This window comes from Suricata suricatta, chromosome 7 (genome assembly GCF_006229205.1).
Source record: "Suricata suricatta isolate VVHF042 chromosome 7, meerkat_22Aug2017_6uvM2_HiC, whole genome shotgun sequence".
Lineage (NCBI taxonomy): Eukaryota > Metazoa > Chordata > Mammalia > Carnivora > Herpestidae > Suricata > Suricata suricatta.
The window spans coordinates 120324536-120350243 of NC_043706.1; the positions used below are offsets into that span (position 1 = coordinate 120324536).

At 39.4% G+C, this 25708-nt stretch overlaps 1 protein-coding gene across 3 annotated transcripts in view; it reads right to left on the reverse strand.

The window, feature by feature from the left end:
- Nucleotides 1-318: 318 nt before the first annotated feature.
- Nucleotides 319-25708, reverse strand: part of TXLNB (taxilin beta) — a 49126-nt gene continuing 23736 nt past the window's right edge. For all 3 annotated transcript variants that reach the window (XM_029945512.1, XM_029945510.1, XM_029945511.1), the window contains 6 exons: nt 23807-24001; nt 21845-21964; nt 17230-17304; nt 10679-10771; nt 2740-2835; nt 319-1629 (listed from right to left, as the gene is read on the reverse strand). In XM_029945512.1, the coding sequence (XP_029801372.1) occupies nt 832-1629; nt 2740-2835; nt 10679-10771; nt 17230-17304; nt 21845-21964; nt 23807-24001 (1377 nt within the window). In that variant the 3' untranslated portion in view covers nt 319-831. The remainder of the gene's footprint in view (nt 1630-2739; nt 2836-10678; nt 10772-17229; nt 17305-21844; nt 21965-23806; nt 24002-25708) is intronic.

Genomic DNA, 25708 nt, shown 5'->3' on the forward strand with positions numbered 1-25708 from the left:
ACAGTCTATCCCAACTGCTGTACTATCTTTGGATCAACTGATTGATTTTATTGTCTTACCATTTCATTATTTGTTTTTGCCCAACATTACTGGCCTAAATACTCTTGTTCTGAACCTACTTCTGATTCGTAGAGCATTAATCTACTCTTGTCCCAAGCAAGTAAGAGTTAATTTTTTTGATTACTCTCTAAATACTTTGCATGAGAGAATTCCAAAAAGGGATGAAATGTATGTGTAATATATATGTATTTGTATGTATTATATTTGTGTATATATAATATACACATGCACACATAAGTGCATAAACTCATATATGTATATATTCATACACATGTATATTTTCACACATGAATACATATATACACACATACATCCACATATATTATGTATGATGTTTAAATGGAACCTGGACATCTCTTACTTACTATAGAACATATTAAAATATATAGGGAAATAAATAACACATCACATTTTATGTATTTATATATTGTAGGAGAAATCTTTAAACACCAAATCCTACTGTTGATTAAGAAATTGAAATAAATACCATCTCAGTGGAAAATTCATATGAATTTGCTATTTGTGTGTTTTGTTGCCATTTGGGAAAATTATACTGTCAACCAATGTTAAATAGAAAAGCTCCAAATCAGTTATGAATTGAGAACAAATAGCACAGGCTGAATGTGCTCTGTGTAGCATTTAAAAATGTCTTGATTCTAATGAAGTCTCTTCCCTTAGACATCCCTAGCCCTCCATGCCTCTTTCCAAAGGCAATCTGTCGTGATGAAGATGCGAAGTTGGGAAGAGCAGCCTGAGAAGGCACCACGAGGCTTAGTCTACTCCTTCCAGGTTGGTGTCAGCCACCTGGGGCAGCTGGGGCTCCACCGAGGCCCCTGCTGGTGGCCTCTCTGCTGCTGCTTCTGGTGGGGGTGGCTGCCTACTGGGCCCACAGCCAAGCTCCCTAACTGGAATTAGCTCACCTGCTGTGGGTGGTGGAGCAGGACCATTTGCCTCCCTCACTGGTAGGGAAGTCTCTGCTGGGGGTTGGGGGGCCTGACTGGAAGCTTCTGCCTCTGGCTTTGGGGGCTGTTGATCATCAGCCTGAGCTGCTGTAAGGAGACCCTGGTCTTGGGCCTCTGCTGCCCACCCCGCAGGGGGATTACTGGGCTTAGGGGCTGGCTCTGCTTTATTACCTCCTTCGGCCTCAGCCTGAGGGGTCTGGGGAGACTGGGAAATTTCTGAGAGGCATAAAGGGCCCAGAGGGGATTGTTTGGGCTCCTTGAGGGTCGAGTCACCACCCGCTTGAGGACTGCCGATTTCTGGTTGGATTTCTTTGGACTGGTCGAGAGTCGACTCTGGATGATGGATGACCATGAATGCCGTGGCCAGATTTTTCACAGCATTGTGAATAGCGTTGGCTTCCTCTGCTTCAACCTCCCCACCCACAGAAGCGGCTGACTCCAGCTCTTCGTCGGAGGTGTGCTGACTTTGGTCATCCTTCACAGGCATTTTTGCTTCTCTAATTTTTTTGTAGAGTTCGTTCCTCTCTTCTTGTAAAGCTCGACAGAGGTTCTCCAGCCTCCCAATTTTCATCACGAAGCACTCATATTCTTTAGCTCTCAATGCTTTCTGTGATTTGAAAACACACACACGTAAAACAACAAAGTAAAATTGCTGGATACTCTCCAGAGAGAAGCAAAACCATTTGCCCAGGGATTTATCTGCCAGACTCTGGGGCCTGACCGCAGACTGTGGCTGAATAGACCCCTGGTCATGGGATCACTTCTGTTTTTTGCATTGTGTGTGAGACTGGTAGGATTCTAATCCCTGTATCCTTTTCTTTGGGAAAGAAAGCAAATCGTCTCTCAGCTTCAGTCCAAGGCCTCCAGAATCAGAGTAGATGCATTTTCTGCTTCCAAGACTTACATGTCTTCCAGTGGCAAAATAAATGAGATGGACCAGGACCTGGCTGTCAGCATGTTTTATCCAGTCTATGGATAAACTGCTATATGCTAATCAGCGACTGTTTGACTTATGTCAGTGAATAATAAGCCCATCTCATTGGAATTGGTGGCTATTTGGGATGAATTGTTAGAATAGTAATTATAATGACAGAAACTCCCCTCACACTAATTCATGATGCTGCCTGCTCAAACTGTTCAGTTCTCCAACATTCCTGTAGGAATGTTGGTGTGTTTGTGCATGAAATCGTTCCTAATCATCTTATTCCTTGCCCCCATTTTTGTGCTACTCTGTACCCTTTAAGGCTTTTCCTTTTGCTTGTTGACAAGTCGCAACACTTACAGAGCCTGACATAACATCAGTAGTTAAATGCCTGTTGGAGGAATTAAACAATACATCTCCATATCTGTCTATACAGTAGTGTATACCCTGGGTGCTGGGGTTGGTGGCTTTGCTCAGTATGTGCAGATTAACTCATTAATTTATTCTGCACCTGCTATGTGCCAGGCATTGGGGAAGTTCAAGGACAAGTAAGACACCTGTCTTTCCTTTAAGGAATGCATGTAGGCATGTGACTTAAGGTTCTAAAGCTCTTTGTGAGTCTGGACCCAATTCTGTTTTGCTTTAAAGATTTTTATTACAATTTCATAGATTACATCTCAGAAAAACACCACTCTTTTTCCAAGAAAATAATTTGCACTACTAGGTCATAATTATTTTCAGAATATGAATATTTGGACTAGATGGGAAAATAAGCTAGGAGGTAGCCTTCCTTACCTCTTCGATCATGTCCAACAGAGCTTTGTTACAGTTCTCAAACCGGGCTTTCCACGTGGCTGTGTCCTTCTCTAACTTCTTCATTTTCTTGGTTGTCTACAGATATTAGAGTATTTTAATGTTAATCCTGAAAACTTAATATATCAAAAAATCTATTAGTTCCATATGTGATGCCAAGAAAAGTCCCTTTATCACTAGCTGCTCAAGCAAACAGAAGGAATGAAGACTGAGGGGGAAGAGTCCATATTTATTTCTGAATCATCTAGGTTCGTGGTGAGCAAACTTATTTGCACCAATTTAGGAGAAAGGAGACTACTTAGAGTCACCCTGTTTTGTCATTGCTTGTCCTTTAAAGTAAAAATAGCTTTATTTAGTCCCAAGAATAAGCTTGCAATTTAGATTCTTTACTGAATAGAAACTACAAGTGAGAAAGCTGGTCTGGCCTTTTAGCCATTAAAATGTTGGTACTATCTGGGCACATCTGAGAAGTAGCCACATAGCACTGCAGCTTTCTATTTGCTCAGCCTTTGCATTTTTAAAAACGTTTTAATTTAAATACTAGTTATCATACAATGTAATATTAGTTTCAGGTGTACACTGTAGTGATTCACCACTTCCATACATCACCCAGGGCTCATTACAAGTGTGCTCCTTAGTCCCCATGGTCTGTTTAACCCATATTTAACCCATCTCCCCATTCACCTCCCCTCTGGTAACCATCATTTTGTTCTCTATAGTTGAGTCCGTTCTTGGTTTGCGTCTTTCTCTCTTTTTCCCTTTGCTCATTTGTTTTCTTTCTTAGATTTGACATATGAGTGAAATCATATGGTATTTGTCTTTGACTGACTTATTTCACTTAGCATACAATCCATCCATGTCATCACAAATGGCAAGATTTCATTCTTTTTATGGCTGAGTAATATGGTATTCATTCACACACACACACACACACACACACACACACACACACCACATCTTCTTTCTTCATTCATCAGTCAATGGAAAGTTGGGATGTTTCCATAATTTGGCTGTTGTACATAATGCTGTTATAAACATTGGGATGCATGTATCCCCTTGAATTAGTACTTTTTACTTTTGTATTATTTGGATGAATACCTTGTAGTGAAGTTGCTGGATTATAGGGTACTTCTACTTTTAACTTTTTGAGGAAACTTCATACTGTTTTCTACAGTGGCTACACCAGTTTGCATTCCCACCAACAGTGCAAAAGAGTTCCCTTTTCTCCACATCCTCGTTAACACATGTTTCTTACGTTGTTGATCTTAGCCATTTGGGTGTGAGGTGGTATCTCATTGTAGTTTTGATTTGGATTTCCCAGATAATGAATGATATTGAGCATGTCCTCATGTGTCTGTTGTCCATCTGTACGTCTTCTTTGGAAAAATGTTTGTTCATGTCTTCTGCTCATTTTTAATTGGATTATTCATTTTTTTGTAAGTTCTTTATATATTTTGAATACTAACCCTTTATCAGATATGTCACTTGCAAATATTGTCTCCTGTTCCATAGGTTGCCTTTTAGTTTTGTTGATTGTTTCCTTTGCAGAAGCTTTTTATTTTGGTGTAGTTCCAATAGTTTATTTTTGCTTTTGTTTCCCTTGCCTCGGGAGACATACTTAAGAAGTTGCTACAGCCATGTCAAAAAGTTACTGCCTGTGCTCTCTTCTAGGATTTTTATGGCTTCAGGTCTCACATTTAGGTCTTTAACCCATTTTGAATTTATTTTATTTATTTATTTATTTATTAAAAAAATTTTATGTTTATTTATTTTTGAGACAGAGAGAAACACAGCATGAGTAGGGGAGGGGCAGAGAGGGAGACAGAATCCAAAGCAGGCACCAGGCTCTGAGCTGTCAGCACAGAGCCCGATGTGGGGCTTCAACTCACAAGCTGCGATATCGTGACCTGAGCCAAAGTTGTACGCTTAATCGACTGAGCCACGCAGGCACCCCACTATTAACTCTTCCTTGAGTGTTTGGTAGAATTTGCCTGTGAAGCCATTTGGTTCTGGATTTTTATTTGTTGGGAATTTGTTGATTATGGATTCAATTTATTTGCTGGTTATCAGTCTGTTCAAGTTTTCTATTTCTTCCTGTTTCAGTTTTGGTAACTTATATATTTCTAGGAACTTATCCATTTCTTCTAGGTTGTCCAATTTGTTAGCACATGGTTTTTCATAATATTCTCTTATAATTTCTGTGGTGTTGGTTGCTATTTCCCCTCTCTCATCTGTGATTTTATTTATTTGGATCCTTTCTCTTTTCTTTTTTTTTTTCTTTCTCTTTTCTTTTTATAAGTCTGATTTGAGGTTTCCAAATTTTATTAATTTTTCAAGGAACAGCCGGTTCCTGGTATCATTGATCTGTTCTATTGGTTTTTTTTAGTTTCCATCATTTATTGTATTTCCTACAAATGGACCTTGAGAGCTTGTTTACAGGTTCTAGCAGGGGAATGCAGCTATTCAGACACCCTTGACTGAAAAGAATGGTCTTTCTCTATCTGGACACCCACCTCGCCAGATCAGTTGAATCAACCCTAGTGATCAGTGGAGTGACAGATGTCTCAGCCAGATCACCCTTACGTTTCTAGTCTAATATTTATAATTTTCTTCCTTCTGCTGGTGTTAGGCTTTGTTTGTTGTTCTTCTAGTTTTTTTGAGATATTTTGTGGAGATTTTTCTTGCTTCTTGATGTAGACCTGTATTGCAATATACTTCCCTCTTAGGACCACTTTTGCTGCATGCCAAAGGTTTTGGGCTGTTATATTTTCATTTTAATTTGTTTCCATGTATTTTTAAAATTTATTCTTTGATTTCCTGGTTGAGTCATTATTGTTTTGGTATCAGGTTGTTTAACCTTCATGTATTTGTGGTCTTTTGAGATTTTTTCTTGTGATTGACTTCTAGTTTCATAGCATTGTGGTCAGAAAAGGTGCATGGTATGACTTCAGTCTTTTTGTATTTGTTGAGGCCCGTTTTATGACCTAATATGTGATATCTCTTCAGAATGTTCCAGGTGTACTATAAAAGAAGATGTATCCTGCTGTTTTAGGATGGAATGTTCTGAATGTATCTGTTAAGTCCATATGGTCCAGTGTGTCATTCAAAGCCACTGTTTCCTTGTTTGATTTTTGTTTACATGATCTATCTGTTGATGTAAATGGTGTGTTGAAGTCCCTACTGTTGATGTATTATTATCAATTAGTTCCCTTATGTTTATTATTAATTGTTTTATATATCTGGGTGTTTCTATGTTGGGTGCATAAATATTTATAGTTGTTATATCTTCTGTTTGGATTGTCCCCCTTTATTATTATATAGTGTCCTTTTTTGTCTCTTGTTACAGTCTTTGTTTTAAAGTCTAATTTGTCTGATATAAGTATTGCTACTCTGGCTTTCTCTTGACATCCATTTGCATGAGAAATATTTCTTCATTCCCTCACTTTCAACCTGCAGGTGTTTTTAGGTCTAAAATGAGTCTCTTATAGACAGCATATACATGGGTATTATTTTTGTTTGTTTTTTGTTTTTGTTTTTTATCCATTATGATTCCCTATGTCTTTTGATTGAACCATTTAGTACATTTACACTCAAAGTAATTATTGATAGATATGTATTTATTGCCATTTTATTACTTAATTTGTTGCTGTTTCTGGAGATTTTCTCTGATCATTTCTTGTCTTTCTCTTTTTCATGTTTTGCTTATTTTCTTTAGTGGTATATTTGAATTTTTCTTTGTTATTTCCATATTTATTAGTGATTTTTGATATATGGTTACAATAACCTCTTCTGCAAATAGCAGTCTATATTAAGATGATGTTCATTCAAGGTTGAACTCATTCTTTTTTCCTCTCCTTTCCACATTTTAGGCATATGTTATATTTTATACCATTTATTATGTGAGTTCCTTGACTGATTTTTACATAAATATTTATTTTTATTGCTTTTGTGTTTCCTGCCTTTAAATTGCCACTTTTGGTCTCTCTTTTCCACTCGAAGTGTCCTGTTTAATATTTCTTGCAGGGCTGGTTTAGTGATCATTAACTCCTTTAGTTTTTATTTTTCTGGGAAATTCTTTATCTCTCCTTCTATTCTGAATGATAGCCTTGCTGGATAGAATATTCTTAGGTGCAGACTTTTCTTATTCAGTACTTTGAATATATCATTCCACTCCCTTCTGCCTTGCTAGGTTCCTGTTGGAAGTTACAGACTTCATTTGTCTTGCTGCTTTTAAGATTTTTTCTTTATCACTACATTTCACAACTTTAACGATCATATGTTTTGGTTTTGGCCTGCTTTTGTTGATACTGATGGGAATTCTCTGTGTCTCTTGGATCTGAATGTCTGTTTACTTCCCCAGATTAAGGAGATTTTCAACTATTATTTCTTCAAATAAATTTCCTATCTCCCCCATTTTTTCTCTCTTCTTCCAGGACTTCTATAATATGAGTGTTATTACATTTGATGAAGTCACTGGCTTCCCTACATCTATTCTCGTGTTGCATAATTCTTCTTATTGTCTTTTGTTCAGCCTTATAATTACCCATTACTTTGTCTTCTAGGTCACTAATTTCTTCCTCTTCTTTCCAACCTGCCCGTTACTGCATTTAGCCTGTTTCTGATCTTGTTTATTGTATTCTTTATCACTGATTGATTCTTTTTAAACTCTTTTATCTCTGTGGTAGGGTCTCACTAATATCTTCTATTCTTTTTTCAAGCCCAGTTAGTCTTCTTCTGATTGTTGTTTTAAATTCTCCATCAGACATGAAACTTGTGTTTGTTTCACTTAGATCTCTGTCTGTGGCCTTATCTTATTCTTTCATTTTGGATAAATTCCTCTGTTTTTACATTTTGTCTAAGTCTCTATTTTGTTCCCTGTGTTAGAAAACCTAGTTAGGTCTCTTGCTCCTGAAAGTAATGACTTTATGAAGAAGAGGTCATGTAGTGCTGAGACTCTGGCGCTTCAGGAAGTGTCTCCAGTTGTGTTGTGTGAGCTCTGCTGTTGTGTTTTGACTGCTCTATCCTTCAGGCCAGTCATCTGCAGAGGCTCTCCTTACCTGTTGTAGGCAGTGTTTGGTCCCTGGCATGAATGTGGTAAATTTAAACTAGGTGTGTACTGATCTGCTTGTGAAACAAGACCTGATATCACCTCCAAGATGTAGTGTGGGCAGGGATTTGTGCTGGTCTTCTGGGGGAGGGACCTGCCATGCTGAGACTGAGGCTAGTGTGACTAAGAAAAACAGTTGCACTGGGGCGCTGGGGTCAGGGAGAGGCAGCACGGGGCTTGGTGTAAGCAAGTTAGGCAGCCAGTGTCCATGCTGCACTGCTTCCTGCAGATGGCTCTGTGTATGTGCTGAGAGGCAGGGAAGGGAAATGGTGTTGGCCGGCTCCTTTGTTCCCAGAGAGGTGTCTCCATGAATGTTGCCTCTCAGAGACACCCTCTGAGAAGAGGGAATAATGTCCCTACTGTGTTCCCCAGGCACTCTTCAGAGAGTTGTTTCCACATTGTCTGCCACAGGTTTTTTATCTGCCTTCTCTACAAGAGCAGTACAGTACCCTCCAGGCTGTATCCTATCCAAGCCTGCTGACCTTTAAAACTCCAGGCTTTAAGACCTGCTGGTTGCAAGAACTCCCAAAATTCAGCCCCTCTCATTCTTCAAGACAATAGCTTTGGGAAATGTTCTCCTTGTGCATTCCCCTGTGTGCTCCTCCCTCTCTCTCTCACTCTTGTTCAAGACCACAGCTTGTTCCCCACTGTAGCAGCTGTGATCTGTTTCTCCCCTAAACCATACCTTTGCACTTATTACCATCTTTGATTTGGCCTCTTCTCTTTTTTTAGTTGTGGCATTCATTCTACCAGTCTTCAGGTCAATTTCTGGGATATTTAGGATCATTTGATAGTTATCTAGTTGTGTTTGTGGGACAAGATGAGCCTAGGGTCCTACTCCACTGCCATCTTCCTGCTCCCTCTCAGTCTTCACCTTTGTAGAGTGTGGTGGGAGGCATAGAATGTGATTACACACATTACTCATTTCATCTTTGAAACAGTCCCATAACAAAGGTTCTGTTTTCACCTCCGCTCTATCACGGAGAAAACTGACACTCAGAAAGATGGAAGAATATTCAGGTGAGTTAGCAGAAAAGCATGACTGGAGTTATTTCCTTGTATTTAATGCAACATGTGCAGGGTGTCTGCTGGTCATCAGTAGGGAGTTGGTTGTAGACGAAACAGAAGTGGATAAAATGCAGCTCATCATTTTTGAAACTGAAACTGTTGGATCTCTGCTCTGCTTGTATGATATGAACAACAGCAATGTAATCAGGTTCAGTTTCCCTAACCACATATGGGCACTTGCTGCTTTGTGCAATGGTGCTTGAGGATGGGTACACTTGGAGGCCCAGGGGCTTTATAGAGAAAGTAGGTGAGCCTTGAGTGGTCTTTAACTTTGATCATTTGTTAACCAAGTTTAATAGCTTTAGTTTAAAAGTCATCAACCCCTTTAAGGATTGGATGGGACCATACTCAAAGAAGTACAATATACACATTGGGTTTTTTTTTTTTTTGCTGTTTTTTCATTTTGTTTTGTTTTGTTTGTTTGTTTTTGCTAATTGTGAGTCAACTTTAAAAGTCTATAAATAAACCCCAGATTTAAAACTCCTATTCTAATATTTAAGCCAATCTTAAAACTATGTAATTTTGAAATAAACAAAAACACTTTCTTGCTCTAATATTTATTCCAATCTTAACACTCTATAATGAAGAAGGTTTTTAAAAATGGATAGATCCATTCCAGGGTGAGAAAGTAACTTCTAACAAGAGTTGACCTACTTATGTTTGTTCACTGAATTGTGAAATTTATCATATAGTTTTAATAAAATGGTTTTAAAAGGATGTTTTGTGCACTTATAAAAGGTTAATGCCTATGCCTGTTAAGAAACACAATTCTGATGCTGATTTTGTTTTGGGAAAACACTGGACTAAATAAATTTTGAACATATTTCCAATAATAATATGAAATACCTTATATTTGTAAAAGAGTGGAAGAAAGGTTAAAACCCTTTAAAAATACACTTATATGGGGTGCCTGAGTGGTTCAGTTGGTTAAGCGTCTGACTTCAGGCTCAGGTCATGATCTCCCAGGTAGTGAGTTTGAGCCCCGTGTCAGGCTCTGTGCTGAAAGCTCAGAGCCTGGATCCTGCTTCAGATTCCGTATCCACCTCTCTCTGCCTCTCCCCCACTCAACGTTCTGTGTCTCCTTCTCTCAAAAATGAATAAACATTAAAAAAAATTTTAATACATTAATTTATTTGAACTTTGCAATCTTGGGAATTAGGCAAGAGAAATAATATCTTAATTTTTAGATAAGAAAAATAAAACTTGAGGGAAGTTAAGTGGATTGTCTAGTTTTCCTTGAGAAGTAAAAACACACTCAGAATTTGAATTTCGGCTTCCTTCTTCTCATTCAAGGCTCAGTCAATTACATCATACAACATATATTGTCTTTCAAGGATTGTGTGAAATGGTATTTCCTACTCTAAAATTCTTATCTTGCATATTCGTATGAAAGTTGTTTTTTAACCTTTAGAAATTAGATTTTTAAAAATTTCAGCATAAACAGCATAATGTTAAATTGCTAGCTTTTGTCTTTTTTTCCCCTTTAGCTCTCCATGGACTAGAAAAGGAAACTATTTTTTCTCAGAGTGAAAATATATCCTAGTGTTTATTTGGACTCTTCCTGAGATTAATTCACCAGATAATTACCAATAAAAAATACAGCCCAAATCTTATTTGCATGTATAAATGTTTCCATACTTCATGAAATGCACCAAAGTATCTTAATGTGAGAAAAATGAACTCAAAGGAGAATTGCCTATCAAAGTAGAGAATGTCAGTATTTTGTGGGGGATAAGTACTACTCACTTTATCCATTTCCTGTTTGAAAGTAGCAAACACCTCATTGCTTTTTGTCAGTGTGCTCTGGAACTCTTCAAATCTTCCGGAATAGAGAGTAAGCTGTAAATAAGGGGAAACGTAGATCTATTTTAGAGCTGCTTTCACACGCTTCCGGGACAAAACAACATGCCATTGTTTATTATTTGAGAAGAAAGTTGATTTAAGGGAATTCTCAATACAATGTCAGTAATATGTTCCATTCTTTTATTTACTATGACGTCAACCTAAATCAGTGAGTATGACTGAAATACATCTGTAAAGAAAAATGAAACAATAAAATGTGTCATCAACATTGCATTATATCATAACTTTTCCCGACAAACTTTTATTGAGCACTGAACATACACATTGACTCTATGTGCAAAGCATTTAACTTATGGCTACGGTGTTTGAGAGACTTGTATGCCTGGGGAAAAGATAATCTCAAAGACAACTTGATTGTGAGACAGTGAATAAGACAAAGTGCCGAGTCCGTTAAGGATGGTGCCAGTCAGAGCAGGAGGGGAGCAAGGCAAGTGATCATGTGAGCCATGTTTTTGTGGAGCAGGTGGGCCTTGGACTTGATCTTGAAGGAAGACAGAATGTAGAAACGAGAAAAGAAGTGGCAGAAAAGGTGGACCTGACATGGGTGGCTACAGTCATACCCTTTGTGCCATGCTAAGCAACCGCCATGTACATTTTAGTCATTTTGATTTTGTACGGTTATAAATACAGTGTTATAGCCAATAGCAGTTAAATGTCCCTGTTCACCAAAATCAGTTTGTTATACGAATTTTCTACATATGGGAATAATGAGTCTTGAGTAAGGAATGCCTTTTCTAATATGCACACAATATAAAACATCATATGAGTTAGCATTGGCAAGTGTGTGGTTCACTACAGGAGAACTTTCTACCTCTACATCCTTATACCAAGGAATAAGGTAATTTGAAGTAGGAATAAAGCAGGACCGGGAAGGAGAGTGTGTAAATACTTGATTGCTAGAGACAGCAATACGATAATAAAATCTTGCTTTCAAAAATGATCTTAGAATAGCATGCTACGAGTGGAAATTTACTATGCACAATACGTGTTAGGAAAGCCTCCATTTTCAAATGAGTATTTGCTACGTTGAATGCCTGGAGCAACCCCAACTCCTCAAGTGGTCACCAAATGACTAGCTGGTGATCCCTGTGACACTGTCCTTTTAAAAAAGAAAACCTACTAACTGGAAACCAGTAGATTGGAGGGTTCCCAGTCTTGGGGATGAGAGAGAGAGAGTATGGGAGTCAAACTACCCCTAGAACCCAGAAAAATCTTCTGATCTCAAGTGGCTGCAGTACACAAGCACAATGGGGTGATAACAAAACTTTTCTGTAGGATAGATTTTCCTCTGAGCATCATTTTGAAGTCACATGGTAGTTCCATGCATATGTGACAGAGCTGGGGACAACTCTAGTGGCCTAAAATATTTTCTTGTGATTCCTTGGCACACAGACGAAAGAAGACTAAGTAAAGGGGCATCTGGGGGTTCATGGCCAGGAAGGTGCAGTAGGCTTTTACACACACACACACACACACACACACACACACACATGCACACACACTGCATAAGACAGTCCTTCCTCAGTATGTGCAATGCACTCTTGACATATTCTATTTCATTCTGTTCTTTTTTTTTTTTTTTAAGTAGTGGCTGAATTGATTTCGGACCCTTGAGTAGGTCAAACCCTTAATCTGAGGACAAACTTCTATCGGACTGGCTACCTGTACCACTGCACATAACCTAGTGGTCTGGGATGGGAACAACTCCACTTTCTATCATGAATTATGTTCATTTGCATCCTTGGCTACATATTCTGTTAAGCTTTTTTTCTTACTTTCTCGTTTTTCTTTTCCCCACTTCTCCGGAATTCCTGCAGAGTTAGAGCAGCGGGGCAGACACTACGGCCTCCCGAGCAGGTTCTCCCAAAGCCGCTCGCGCTGCCGGGTGGACAGGTGAAGCAGGAGTGGGCGCATGCGCACTCCATCTTACAGGCCCAACCTTGACAGTATCAGCAAGAACATGTCGGCCCACCTCGGCCAGCTTCTCCCCTTACTTTGGGCAAAATGGTCTTTTGGGCGTATACATTGGGCAGGTTTTGTTGTTTCCTTGTCTCATGTTTTCTTGTGGCACGGGGAAGGCCGGCACACCCAGTGTGCCAGGAAGAGGCGTCTCATTTCATTACCACTTCTGGCCTTTTTCTAGTGGCCTTTTTTTTTTTTTTCTTCCCTCAACTTTTGTTCCTTCTTTCTAATTGAGGTAAATACATATAATATAAGATTTACCATCTCAACTATTTTAAATGTACAGTTCAATGTTGTTAACTATGTGCACACTGTTGTGTGACCAATCTCCAGAACCCTTTCATCCTGCAAAACTGAAAGTCTATACCCACGAAGCAGTAACTCCACATTTCCCCTTCTAGGTACCGTTTTTCATACTCTGCTTTTCTTCCTATCTGACCTGTTTGTTGCAGGTGGCAAAACCTGTGTGGATTATACATTTCTTAGGTAAACAACTCTAAAACTCTTTACTTATAGTAACTAAAAATGTACACTTCTTGTTTACGTTATGGATATTTGTTTGGTATATGTCCCGTCTCCTGATCACTCCGACATGATGTGTGTTTGGTTTCATGTGTCATATTCCTGCTGTTATGTTGGTATTTCAGAGAAGCATGGAAGGGACGTCCAGAGGTCATCCGCAGTACTCCTGCCAGAGGCAGAAATAGAAACAAACTGTTCTAGGGTGAGTCACAACTATGGTGGCAGCAACATTTTCACTGTTATGTGGGTGAGCGACACATACATTCTTTTAATGGAGCATTAAATTTTAATTACAAACATTCATAGCATATAGGAAACAGAAGCATGTCCAGGAATTGTCTTAGCAAACTTGTGACATTTAATTTGGGAACCACTCAGTTATAACAGTTGCAGAATAATGTCCTCTTATCCTATGTGCAAAAGGATTAGGACTCCAGCTTACAGGCTGTGATTCCTGTCCTTAGCAATTTACCAAAACAATGACAAAAACAAACAAACAAGCAAAAAAAGAACAACAATAAAAAAAAGAAAGAAGAAAGAAAAAAGAAAAGAACTCAACAAAGCCAAACCAAATTTACTCAGTGATCATTCCCCTTGGGCAATATTTTTGTGGCTGCATGGCTGTGTTTGTATTGCTGACTTTCCACATCTACCATCTTCATCCTTATTGATCCAATGAACACTCTATTCGTAGTGGCAATTGTATTCCATTGATCATCTCTGACATTTGCTCTGTTGCCATGGTTTGTATAATTGAAAGCCAGGCATCTCTTTGCTAAGTGAGAATCATGCCCCAGATTGGTGAGCTGTTGTCTTATGGCCGAAAGTGACTTCATCTAATAAAACATAATCTGTCCTTGGTATTTCCTTAGCTCAGAATGTAGAAATGGGGACGTAAGCCCCCTCCCTCCTCCCACCCCACTCCTTTAAAGCAGTTGTAAAACCAATGAAAGTGTTCAAGTGCTCTGCAAACTAATCAGTGGTAGATTTTGTTTTTCAAGATTTAAAGGTTTTAAAAATATAATGTTGGTAGTTTTCAAGAGGGATTTTTAAACATTATTATACATAGAGTTTGGGGACCACTATATTTTTCTTGAAGACTAAGTTATTATTGGAGTTTTGAAAAGTGCCTTGAAGACAGGAGACAAAGGAGTGTCCTTGGAGAGAGAGCCACAAACCACAGAAAACAAGGCAATGGAGGAAAAGGTGGGGTGAGCCAGCTTAGGCCACCCTGCTTCAGCTCTGGAAGTTCTCTACATTCAAGAACAAGAGCTGAACAAGGTCTTGAGATAATGTTTTCTTGTGGTTCATAAACTTTTTGTAACCAATGACTCCTTTTGTCTCCCATATCCCTCTATAGATCCTCACCTATGAAGTAATAGTCATGTTAGTGCATCCACTAATTGCTAGCATTCTTAGTAATATTATTGTTATCACTAGGTTGTGAGTTTAATTAGGCAGGGATATTTGATTCTCTTATTGATTACTGTATCTCCAGCACCTAGACCCTTATCTAGCACTGAGTAGGTGCTCAATAAATATTGGTTGAGTTAGTTATGCTTATTATGGGCCAGGCATGCAGCTAAGTGCTTTGCATGCATAACTTGAAGGCAAACTGCATATATTGCATATTCATTAACTCATTTTCCTTTTATAAACTTAACCAAATATGTGAATAATGGCCATATAGCTGCTGAGTGAGAGCTGATATGAAAAAACAACTATATCTTATTTTATTTTATCATTTTTTTTTAATTTTTAGAGAGAGAGTGTGTGAGTAGGGGAGAGGTACAGAGGGAGAGATGGAATCCCAAGCAGGCTCCATGTGCAGTGTGGAGCCTGATGTGGGACTGTCCCACAACTCTGCAATCGTGACCTGAGCTAAAATCAAAAGTTGGGTGCTCAATCAACTGAGCCACCCTGGTGCCCCCAAAACAACTATATTTTAGATAGTAGCTGATGTTATGCTGTTATGTTATGGAAACACTGAAAAGTAATGAGCCTCTCAGAGGTTGGAGAACTCCAGCTTGGGATCACGGATACATTACAATATTCTTATTTTACAGGCAAAGAAATTTAGGCTTAGGGAGTTTAGATGAATTGCACAGGGTCAGACAAATTCTGAGCAGAAGAACCGGAACTCTGACCCTGGTCCCTGGACTCTGTTGGTATCAAGGAACAAATGAGTAACATTGGCAAGTCTAAAACTCCTGGTAGAAGCTTTTTCAAATTTGAGGTATGGCATTGGATCACACCCTTATATTTCATTTCCCAGGTCATTAAAGGCCTAGATTCTGATGCCAGCTCTATAAAGGACTCTCTAGCTCTGTGTCTAATGGTATTAATCTACTCTTCTCAAGTTCATTATCACCATTTAGTGAGAGGAGTAGAGATTGCTTGTCACAGATGATGTGAACAATGAATATCTTCAAATATTGTCTGTTGTACCCCTTAAGGCTCTGTGCTGAGAATAGTACAGAGATAGGGCTAGGAGCCCTACCTTGATTCTCTGGATTCTCTCTGAGACTGAGATCACTCCTTCTTTCCCCTCTGCCTGCCTCTGATTAGATAGCGGCCACTGCCTACCACCTACCCCACAGCCATGATGCGATGGTTCTGGGACTCCCTATGGGATGACCTTGAGTTGGTAACTTTAGAGTTTAGTCTTTTAACCCTGGATCCTGTGATTTTATTAACAGTAAAAAACATTATGGTTCAAATTTCTATATAACAAGTATTTAAAAACAATTTTGATATGTTATTGAGGGAAAACAATTTATCATTGCAGTTGGGACACACATTGGAAACATATGCTACAGGAAGGTGAGCTATGAAAATGTGATCTGCATTTCTGTCTGCAGTGGTGTAGTTTGTGATTTTATTACACACAAATAGATTTATTTGTGAGTTCTTATTTTTCTCCTATGCTTTGTAAAAAAATGAACAAGTATTCATATGAGCAAGGGTTTATTGAACTTGTTCATTCATATAATGAACACATTTTTTGTTTTTGTTTTTGTCTTTGTTTTTACAGTGAACAAGTGCATAGCAGTCAGCACATAAACATTTGCAAGTGAATTCTCCAAATCTGAAATTAGCAGCTGCCTGGCTTGGAAGGCTTCTGATTTCCTCACCTTCTGTAAATTTGCTCTGTGTGACTTTACAGTCTTTTTAGCACTAGAACATTTCTCCCAGCAGGGGAGCTAGCGGCTCTCTCTGGCTCAGCCCAAGGATGCCTAAAGTAGAAGCTGACAGGGAACATTTGCCAGAAGGGGCAGAGCCCCAAGGGCAAGGGAAAGATGGATAGAGTCATCTGTTGCATGAGGCCTCTTATTTCTGAGTCTGACATGTGAATTCTTGTGGTCTTATCAACACACACACATGACATCACAAAGCCAAATCAAAATTGCTCCCTAGTTGTCCATCAGCCCTAGTCATTTATCACGGACAAGGCCAACCTCCGATGGGACAAGAACTTTGGTGTTGACTTTATTTTCCTAATTTCCTTTTATTGTAAATAATATCAGATCGGTAAGACATTTTCAGTATTGAGAGGTCCAGATGGTACATGTGATCAGTTCACATTTTATCCTTACTTTAATAGGATCATGGAGAGGAGAGAGAGGACAAGTTATGAACAGATAGGCAGGAATCTGGACACCAGCTTATTCTGATTGGCCATTTTGGTGCCTTCATTTGCATGTCAACAACCCTTTTGACTGGATGTCCTTGTTGCAGAGCTCTTCTTTTTCTCAGATATAATGCTGTGCTTTTATTTTTACTTTAAAATATGAAGTTAGTCTTCATTCCTAACTCCTGTTCCCCTCGCGCTCGCCACATGTAAGGCATGGTAGAGACTACCTATGGTTCACAGCCTGTGTATGTGGCAACACGGAGAGCACACCCCATGCATGGTTGTCCTTCCCCCCCCCCCCACCACTCAACTTCACCTGAGCCTGAAGGACTGTCTCTTGCTCCTTCAGCACTTTGGCCTGAAGTTTCCACTCTGCTGCCTGGTTCAGCAACTGTGAGAGGAGAGAACACATGGAAAGATGGTCAAATTGCCCTTTATATTCCTCTGTGGTTATAATTTGTGTATGAAACGGAATAACTTGCTAATTAACCCTCTTAAGTAATTTTTTGGGAACTTGGCAAAGTGTCTAAGAAAGCCAAGAAAACAGCTAGTCTAAAAAGTTGGATTCTCAACTCAAAATTTGTGGTTCTAATGGATAAAAAAGAAAAAATAATCATCAACTCAATCACAAATCACACAAAATTTAACCTCCCACCAATTTACGGAACCTTTCCTAGCAGTCCTGTTCAATCATCATTCAGCCTCTGCTTGAACATTTCCAGAATACCCCCTCCGCCCCTGATCATTATTGGACGCAGCTGTTCCTTTATGTTGAACTCAAGGTTATTCTCCTCGACCACAGTTCCCCACGGTAGCATGCACCGGCCTCTCCCAGGGAGCATGTTAAAATGCAGATCCCGCTCAAAGGATGTCAGTTAGGAACTATAGAGTGTGATGAAAGTCTGTAGTTAGAGCAAATACCCAAGGTGGTTTGAGTATTGGGGGTCCATGGATTACATTTTGAGAAACACTGGGTTGGAAACTTGACCTATTATTCCAAGTCTGTATGAGATTTACACAGTAAGTCTCATCCGTCTTTCATGACACAGCCTTTCAAATACAACCGAGGTTCTCATATCCAAGACAATCAAGACGAGGAGCTGACAGGTTAAATTGAAAATGTTGTTCTAGGCATAAACGTGACACACACATATGTAAAACTTGTTATTTTAACTTAAGATGTTTGTTTACTTATCGATTTTGATACAAAGCTATGGTCTTTGTTTTGGGTATGGGTCTTTTTTTTCTTTTTTTTTAAAGCTTATTTATTTACTTATTTTGAGAGAGACAGCAAGAGACAGTGTACGAAGAAGGAAGGGGCAGGGAAAGAGAGAATCTTAAGCAAGCTCCGTGCCAACAGCATGGAGCCCAATGCAGGGCTCAATGTCATGAACTGTGAGATCCTGACCTGAGCCAAAATCCAGAGTTGGACACTTAACCCACTGAGCCACCCCTGGGTATGGGTCTTCTGACTGACATTCAGAGAAGCTTTTGTTGTTGTTTGTATCTTACTTTTTAAACAATAGTACTAGAACCAAAAGACTTAAAAATATTTGTGAATACATTTGATTGGATAATTCTCTAGAGTTTTACCACTTTCTCCAAGTCCTCTATCTCCTATCTAACTTGACAATTGCTTTTGTGCTATTTGCCTTCAAACATTAAGCATTTCAAAGCATTAAGCATCGTTTTCATAGAAAAGTTATTTAGTTTTAAAAAGTTATTCATTTTTGAGAGGCAGAGAGAGAGTGTCAGGGAGGGGCAGAGAGAGAGGGAGACAGAGTCTGAAGCAGTCTCCAGGCTCTGAGCTGTCAGCACAGAGCCTAAGGCCAGGCTCAAACTCAGGAACGGCAAGATCATGACCTGAATAGAGGTCAGATGTTTAACTGACTAAGCTACTCAGGCACCCGGAAAGCAGTTCTTTCTTTTCACACTTACATTTTGTCAGTTTCTACATCATTCTGTTGGTTTTCATAACACAAAATCACGGATAACTGAAAGAAAAGGTTTGGGAGCAAAGAGCTGATTCTTGGTGAGTGCCATCTTACTTAACTTGGGAACCCATGTGTAGACACTGAGTAGCTGTCCAGCCACAAGATTCAACATACTGTCTGTGTTTACAGACAGAATGGTGGATATCACGGGTTAATCTGGTTAGTGAAGTAGGTGGCCATTAGTTTAAGAAGTTTCTACTGTAGGGGCACCTGGGTGGCTCGGTCAATTAAGCATCCAACTTCAGCTTAGGTCATTATCTCACAGTTTGTGAGTTTGAGCCCCATGTTGGGCTCTGTGCTGACAGCTCAGAGCCTGGAGCCTGCTTCAGATTCTGTGTCTCCCACTCCCTCTCTGCCCTTTCCCTGCTTGCGTTCTGTCTCTCTTTCTCTCACAAATAAATAAACATTAAAAAAAAAGAAGTTTTAGTGTTTTTGAGGATAGATTGATTTATATTTTTCTTTTTCCTTATGCCTATTTTATAAAATGTCCATTCTTTTTATAATCAGAACAAACAACAATAAAATTATATTAAAAACTTGGAGGCATCTTTTTTCTTATCCAAGTTTATCTTTTTCTCATGGTTCAAAGTCTCCATTTGTAAGATGGGTTGTACTTGTTCCTCCATGCCTCCCAGAGAGCAGTGAAAGCTCATTGTTATAGAAGTGCCGACGACCCAGCCCACGGGTCTGAGGCCGCTGTGGAGACAGACCTTCAGGGTCCCCTCTGGCCATCTGGGGGTGTGGCACCTGCGTCACTGAGCAGGCTCAGGACCCCAGTGTGGTGGGTTGTTCCCTGACTGAGAGAGAGGAAAGTGGCTGCCTGTTATGCTTGGGATGAAGGAACCATCGGCTGTGACTTGATAATTCATTATTTTCAAAAAGAAGCATCATCGCTGAAACCTGGGTAGGTGGCCAGCTTTGAAGAACTGAGGGGGCTAACATTTTTTGACTCAAATATGCTGTTTTGCTAAACCAGGATAGCAAAATAGGGCAGCATGTTAACTTCTTGCTCAGGCTGGGTCACCTCAAAATTACCCATAGTCTCTTTCAGATGAATCTCTGCCTAGTTATTGCTCTGTCAAGTCTCATGTGTTATATACCAAACGTAATGGTATCCTATAGGAAGCATATTTTGCCAAAAGGATAATTATGCCAACAGTGGTGTATCTGATTTCTTAAATTCTGAACAATAATTAAATGCTTTATTTCTTATTTTGAGAGCTATGTTGTAAAGGATTTAACAATTTTATCTTTTTATTAGGAGCACATGGGCTTCTGATTTGAGATTATCCAATATTCACCAGGTTATGTTCTCCAAAAATCGCCCTTTTGCTGCCGTCTTTGATAACCATAGTTATTATTAAATTACTCTTTGAGTCTGATTTTAGGTAATTGCAAAGTTTATGATCAATTTTAAATGGCCAATTTGAACGGTTAGTCTGTTGTTGTATTTTATTATTTTTTTTAAAATTTTTTTAATGTTTTATTTTTTATTTTTGATACAGAGAGAGACAGAGCATGAGAGGGGAAGGGTCAGAGAGAGAAGGAGACACAGAACCGGAAGCAGGCTCCAGGCTCTGAGCTAGCTGTCAGCACAGAGCCTGACGTGGGGCTCGAGCCCACGAACGTGAGATCTGACCTGAGCCGAAGCCGGAGGCTTAACCGACTGAGCCACCCAGGCGCCCCCTGTTGCATTTTAAATCCCTTTTCCCAGCAGCGGACACACACTTCAACTCATGCCTCTGAAACACACCCCTGCGTGTGATGTATTATTACAGAGCCTGGCTTTGGAGACAGACACATTGGAGACGTGATGCGTTGGCAGTGTGGGACCTTAAACAAGTTGTATATCCTCTTTGAGCCTCAACTCTCTCATCTGGAGGCTGGCCCTGGAGCTGGCTCAGAATGTTTGGGGTTAAGGAGATGCATTAAAAGTCACCCCTCAGTTTCTTAAACCCAAAAGCTCAGGAGTCGTCCTTGACTCTTCCCTTTCCTCACCGCCACCGTCTTCAGTTTAGAGTACTGACCGTTGGTTTTGCACTGCAAACATAACTTCTGTCCAGGCCCAGTTCCCCTTGTCCAGAGCCACATCCGCCACCCACGCTATTATCATGTCTCCTCCAGAGAGCTGCAGTAGACTCCTTGTCCCCTTTTAGCTCACTTTCCACTCAGGAGCCAGATTTACCTCTTCTAGATGCAAGGCAGATCATGTCACTTCCTTAGCTAAAACTACCCAGACTTTCTCAGTATATTTAGAATAAAAATTCAAACGACTTCCCAAGCCTATAAAGCTACACAGTTCGGCCCCTGCTTATGTCTCCAACTTCATTTGGAATCTTCCTCTTACGGGTCCACATGTTCTTGCTACCCTGACTTTTTTCTATATCAAGCTAGTTCCAGCATTAGGGCCAGACACTGCTGCTGAAGACCTCCCCTCTGCCTCCCTCTCACCAGGCAGGGCTCAGCTCAAGCATCCTCCCGTCTGGACGGCTTCCTGGTCATCTGGCCTATAGTAGGCCCCCCTCCTTTGGCCCTTTTTCAATTTTTCCTTATTTCTCTACGAGCACCTGTTATTATCTGAAATTTTACTTCTTTATTCCATTGCTTGCTTGTTGCCTGTCTTTTCTTAGTTAGATCCTGGTCTCCCTGCTGGGACATGGCCTTCTTGGCCCTGTTCACTGCTATACCCCAGTGTCCAAGATGATGCTTAGCACAGGGCACGTGCTTGAAAAAGATTTGTTGAATGGATGCATGACTGTTTTATGTAAAAAACCATGTAAGTACAGTGCCTTCTACTGGCTGGTCAGTGTAGCTCTCTAGGGAAGCCCAGATTCTCTCCATCGGTCTAGTGCTCTGTGACCATGATCAAACCCAACTTTCTCAGGGGTTCCCCGACCCCTAGGCTGACCAGACAAACACATTGACTCAAATAAGTACATATTCCTTCTCGCGTTGGTGTCGCTCCTCCGCTTCCTTCATCATTTCTTGTGCCTGCTCCAGTTTTGCGTCCACCAGCTTCTGCTGCAGTTCTCTGTGCTTAAATATTTTGTCCAGATGCTATGGAAAAATAAATTGCACATATCAAGCTTGACTTATTTTTGGTGCCAATAATGTAAAATAAAAAAAATAGTATTGACACACATGTTCTCCAGGTTTTAGGAATAAAATGGGGGGGGGTGGATAAACACATTGGCATCATCACTTATGGGATTATATAAAAGTCATAAATTGGTTCAGTCCCCAGCATTTTGCATAATGCAAAGGTGGCTGCAAAAGGCAGAGGTGCCAAAGTTCAGTAGTGTTAACTCCAGGAGCTCCCAACATTATTTTTCTAAATTTAGTAACTACTAGATACCAACATTAGTTGTTGTGTAGACAGCAAGATGATGTGTATTGTAAGGACGGGCTACAGCACCATCACTCAGTATTGTGGTGAGATCTATGAATATAAAACCAATTTCAATCCCATTAATATAATTCATCACAGTGAATTCTCTTCCACATTCTTGTCTCATGGGTTATGAGGCGGCTCTGGGATACCAGCATGTGGCCCAGGGTCTGGAACTGAGTGAGGAGCCCCTCACTCTTTTGCCCTGCTGGGCAAGACCAGGCCAAAGGTCACAGATGAATTGATATGCCAATGGGCTACTGCCTCCTCTACATCTTTTGACCTCTCAACTAGCTTAGTGAAGAGAAGCTTCCAATTCTACTTCAGTGCAGAGAATTTCTTAGTCATTAAGACATCCAGTTGGCAAGAGGACCCAGGGATTTCTAGCCTTGGGGTTTATCTAGACTCAATCCCAAGAATGTACAACTGGTCTACCAGTCTATTCTTATCTGGGATCTCTCTGAAGACTATGGCTTGCTGGCTTTCTTGCTGGCTTTCTTGCTTTCTTGCTTGCTTGCTTTCTCCCTTTTGCTTTTGCCTGAACCTCCACTCTGGAGTTGGATTAATCTTAGTGACAAGATAAAATGGTAACATGGCATTTTGGTTTACTGTAAGGGGTTTCTCAATTTACCTAATTGCTGCTTCTGTGTGCTATTGGCTCAGTTTTTTTCTTGATAAAATCTTAGCATGTAGCCTACAGAGCCACTCTGATTATGTTATGTGACATTTAAGGCAGACATTTTAATATTTGGGTTGGGGGAGGAAAATAATACATATAAAAATCTTGAGAGGGCCTCAGAAGTCTTAAAAATACATTAAATATAAAGATATAATTTTGAAATAATAAAAGACCCTCATAGTCTCCCTAATGTAAATTATTGAAAGCAAAACTCTTTTGGCTTTTGTGACAATGGGTAAGTGTGACTATGATTTAACCTCATAGCTTCTGCTTCCCATCCATATAATGGGGAAAGTAAGGTATTATCTAGTGCATAAGGCTGTTGAGACAAGGTAATGGCATACTGTATGTAAAGTACAGTAACTCAGCACCTTCCCTGGCACAAATTGAGCACTGAATAAATAATACCATTAATGTTATAATTATTACATCATTAATCCTATTATTGGCTTGTCGAGCATATAGAATACAAAGCCTTTACATTAGACGACATGGTGAATCTTAAGAAGGGGTATGTGAAATATTTCTTGGCTCCATAGAGAATGTTTTTTAAAATTGAGAAATGCTGTTTCCCAGGATAACTGTACTCATGGCCTACTACTTCCTATTTATTGCCTTCGCTCTGCAATGATTCCAGTTTTGAAGAATTCCCATATGGCTTTCAGCCAGGTAGTTTGCAATACCTCCTGCTTTAATTTTGGCTAGTAAAAGAAATCCAGTCCTAAATATTAATCAATTGAGAGGGCAGGCCTTATTAACCAAGTTCCCCACCCTCACAGCCCAGATCTGGATCTATATATAGTGCTCCTAAGTTGTTTGATGTGGTTCTCACCTCCTCTCTGAGCTCGTACTGATCAATGATGCTTTTCAGTTTCTCTGCAAGCTCTGTGTTCTCCTGACACAGCTTCATATTTCGCTCACTCTGCTGTTCAATCTGGGCCTGGATATCCGTCAGAGTAGTCTGGAAATGACTTGTGATCTCCTTCCTCTTCTCTTCTTCCTCACGTGCCCGCTGAAGGGTCTCTTCCTGTGGATAAAAAGCAAAGTCTTTTGTTATGCTGGTTTACATGCATCTGGGTTTCTAGAACTCAGGGTTAGGTCAGTAAAAGGAGGTTAGTGTGCAGGGCAGGCAGGACATTTTTTTTCTCAGTTCTCTGGAGCTAAACTTGCTCAGCCCCAAAATAAATGTATGAGCAAAGGTTTCAGTTGTAAATACACAGTCACTCAAAGCAGGTGCAGTGAGGGCCTTGAATTTGATAGTTGGTGATGAATAGGCTTATTTTAAAGATGACAGGTCTCCTGCTGAGTGCATAAACTGTAGCGATTCCTAACAAACATGTAGTAATATGGTTTTGATCTCTTGTCTGTGGCCTGGAAAAAAGGCCATTGGGCTTTACTGGTTGATGAGACAGATCCTGTATTTCCTTGGTTTGGTACAGAAAGAAGAATAATAGATCTTAAATTCCTCTATAAAAAATCTATGGCATGTTAACCACATAATTGTATTACCCAAGTTTTGTAAATACAAGTGATCGCAATACAAACTTTTTCTTAGTAAGAAAAACTTTCATCAAAAAGCTTGAAAAGGAAACAAAGATAGCTATAGATCAATTACAGCAATTCAAGAACATAAAAAGAAACCTTAGAAAATTTGCTGGATATTTTATTTCTGAAAGAACAATCAGCCCATGTGTCACATAGGGTAATTGAAATGTTCAATGTAAATTTTGAATCTGAAAGCAATATTAAGTTTCAAATCTTCTTTAACTCTCAAATGAAACATCTAATTTCCCCCTCTTCCTCTTTGTTAACATTCAAGAATTGGAAATTAACTTTTTTATCATTTCTGTTCTCTTTTCTCTTAAATCAAAACCCTCCCTTCATTACTAACTACCAACAATGTGCCCAAATTTCCTTCATGTCTATATTGAGAATTGTTTGCTTTGTGATGATTCCTCTCATTCTTTTAGAATCAAAGGATTTAATCTTGCTCTATCATACCAAAGATAGAGACACTGCTAAAAAGTGATATAGACATTTTAGGACGCCTTTCACTTCTGATTAATTGTTATTATAAAAGCTTGCTTCATGGTTGGCAAGTAAAGTTATACTGCATTTAGTTGCCTCCCATGATCAAATTATGTAATCGGAATTTTAAAAAGAAATAATGGTTGAAATAGAAGTAATTGTGCAAATCTTTATTATGGTAGTTGAATAATGTGATCAAAATAAAAACTGATGCTAAAAATTACGCTCCGGAAATAATTTATCATTAGGTGTCCTTTTTATTCTAAAATATTAACATATTTTCCAATGCTTATAGAATTCTTGATATCTGAATCATACTTAGGTCATGGCATAAACATTGATTGAGTGACAACTTTTTAGGGGTATTATGGGAAATATCTACCTATCTTAATCTGAAGAAATTAATTGAGATATTTCCGTGAACTTTATATGCTAGCACTTACTATATATATTTCATTAAGAATGATTATGGCCATCTGCTCAGAGTCACTGAATATACCTGTGAAAGTGATTATCTACTTACCACTCCAGCTGAGCTTAGAGGTCAACAGGTTCATAGTTGCAGAACTACAGACCATGATCTGATTGCCATTTGTATGTATAACTGTTCTATCCATTAATGAATGAGGAAATAAAAGGACCATCCCATAATAGTCTGAGCTTGTCACTGGCAACCGGCTCCAGAAAGAAGGTGTGGGTGTTAGGA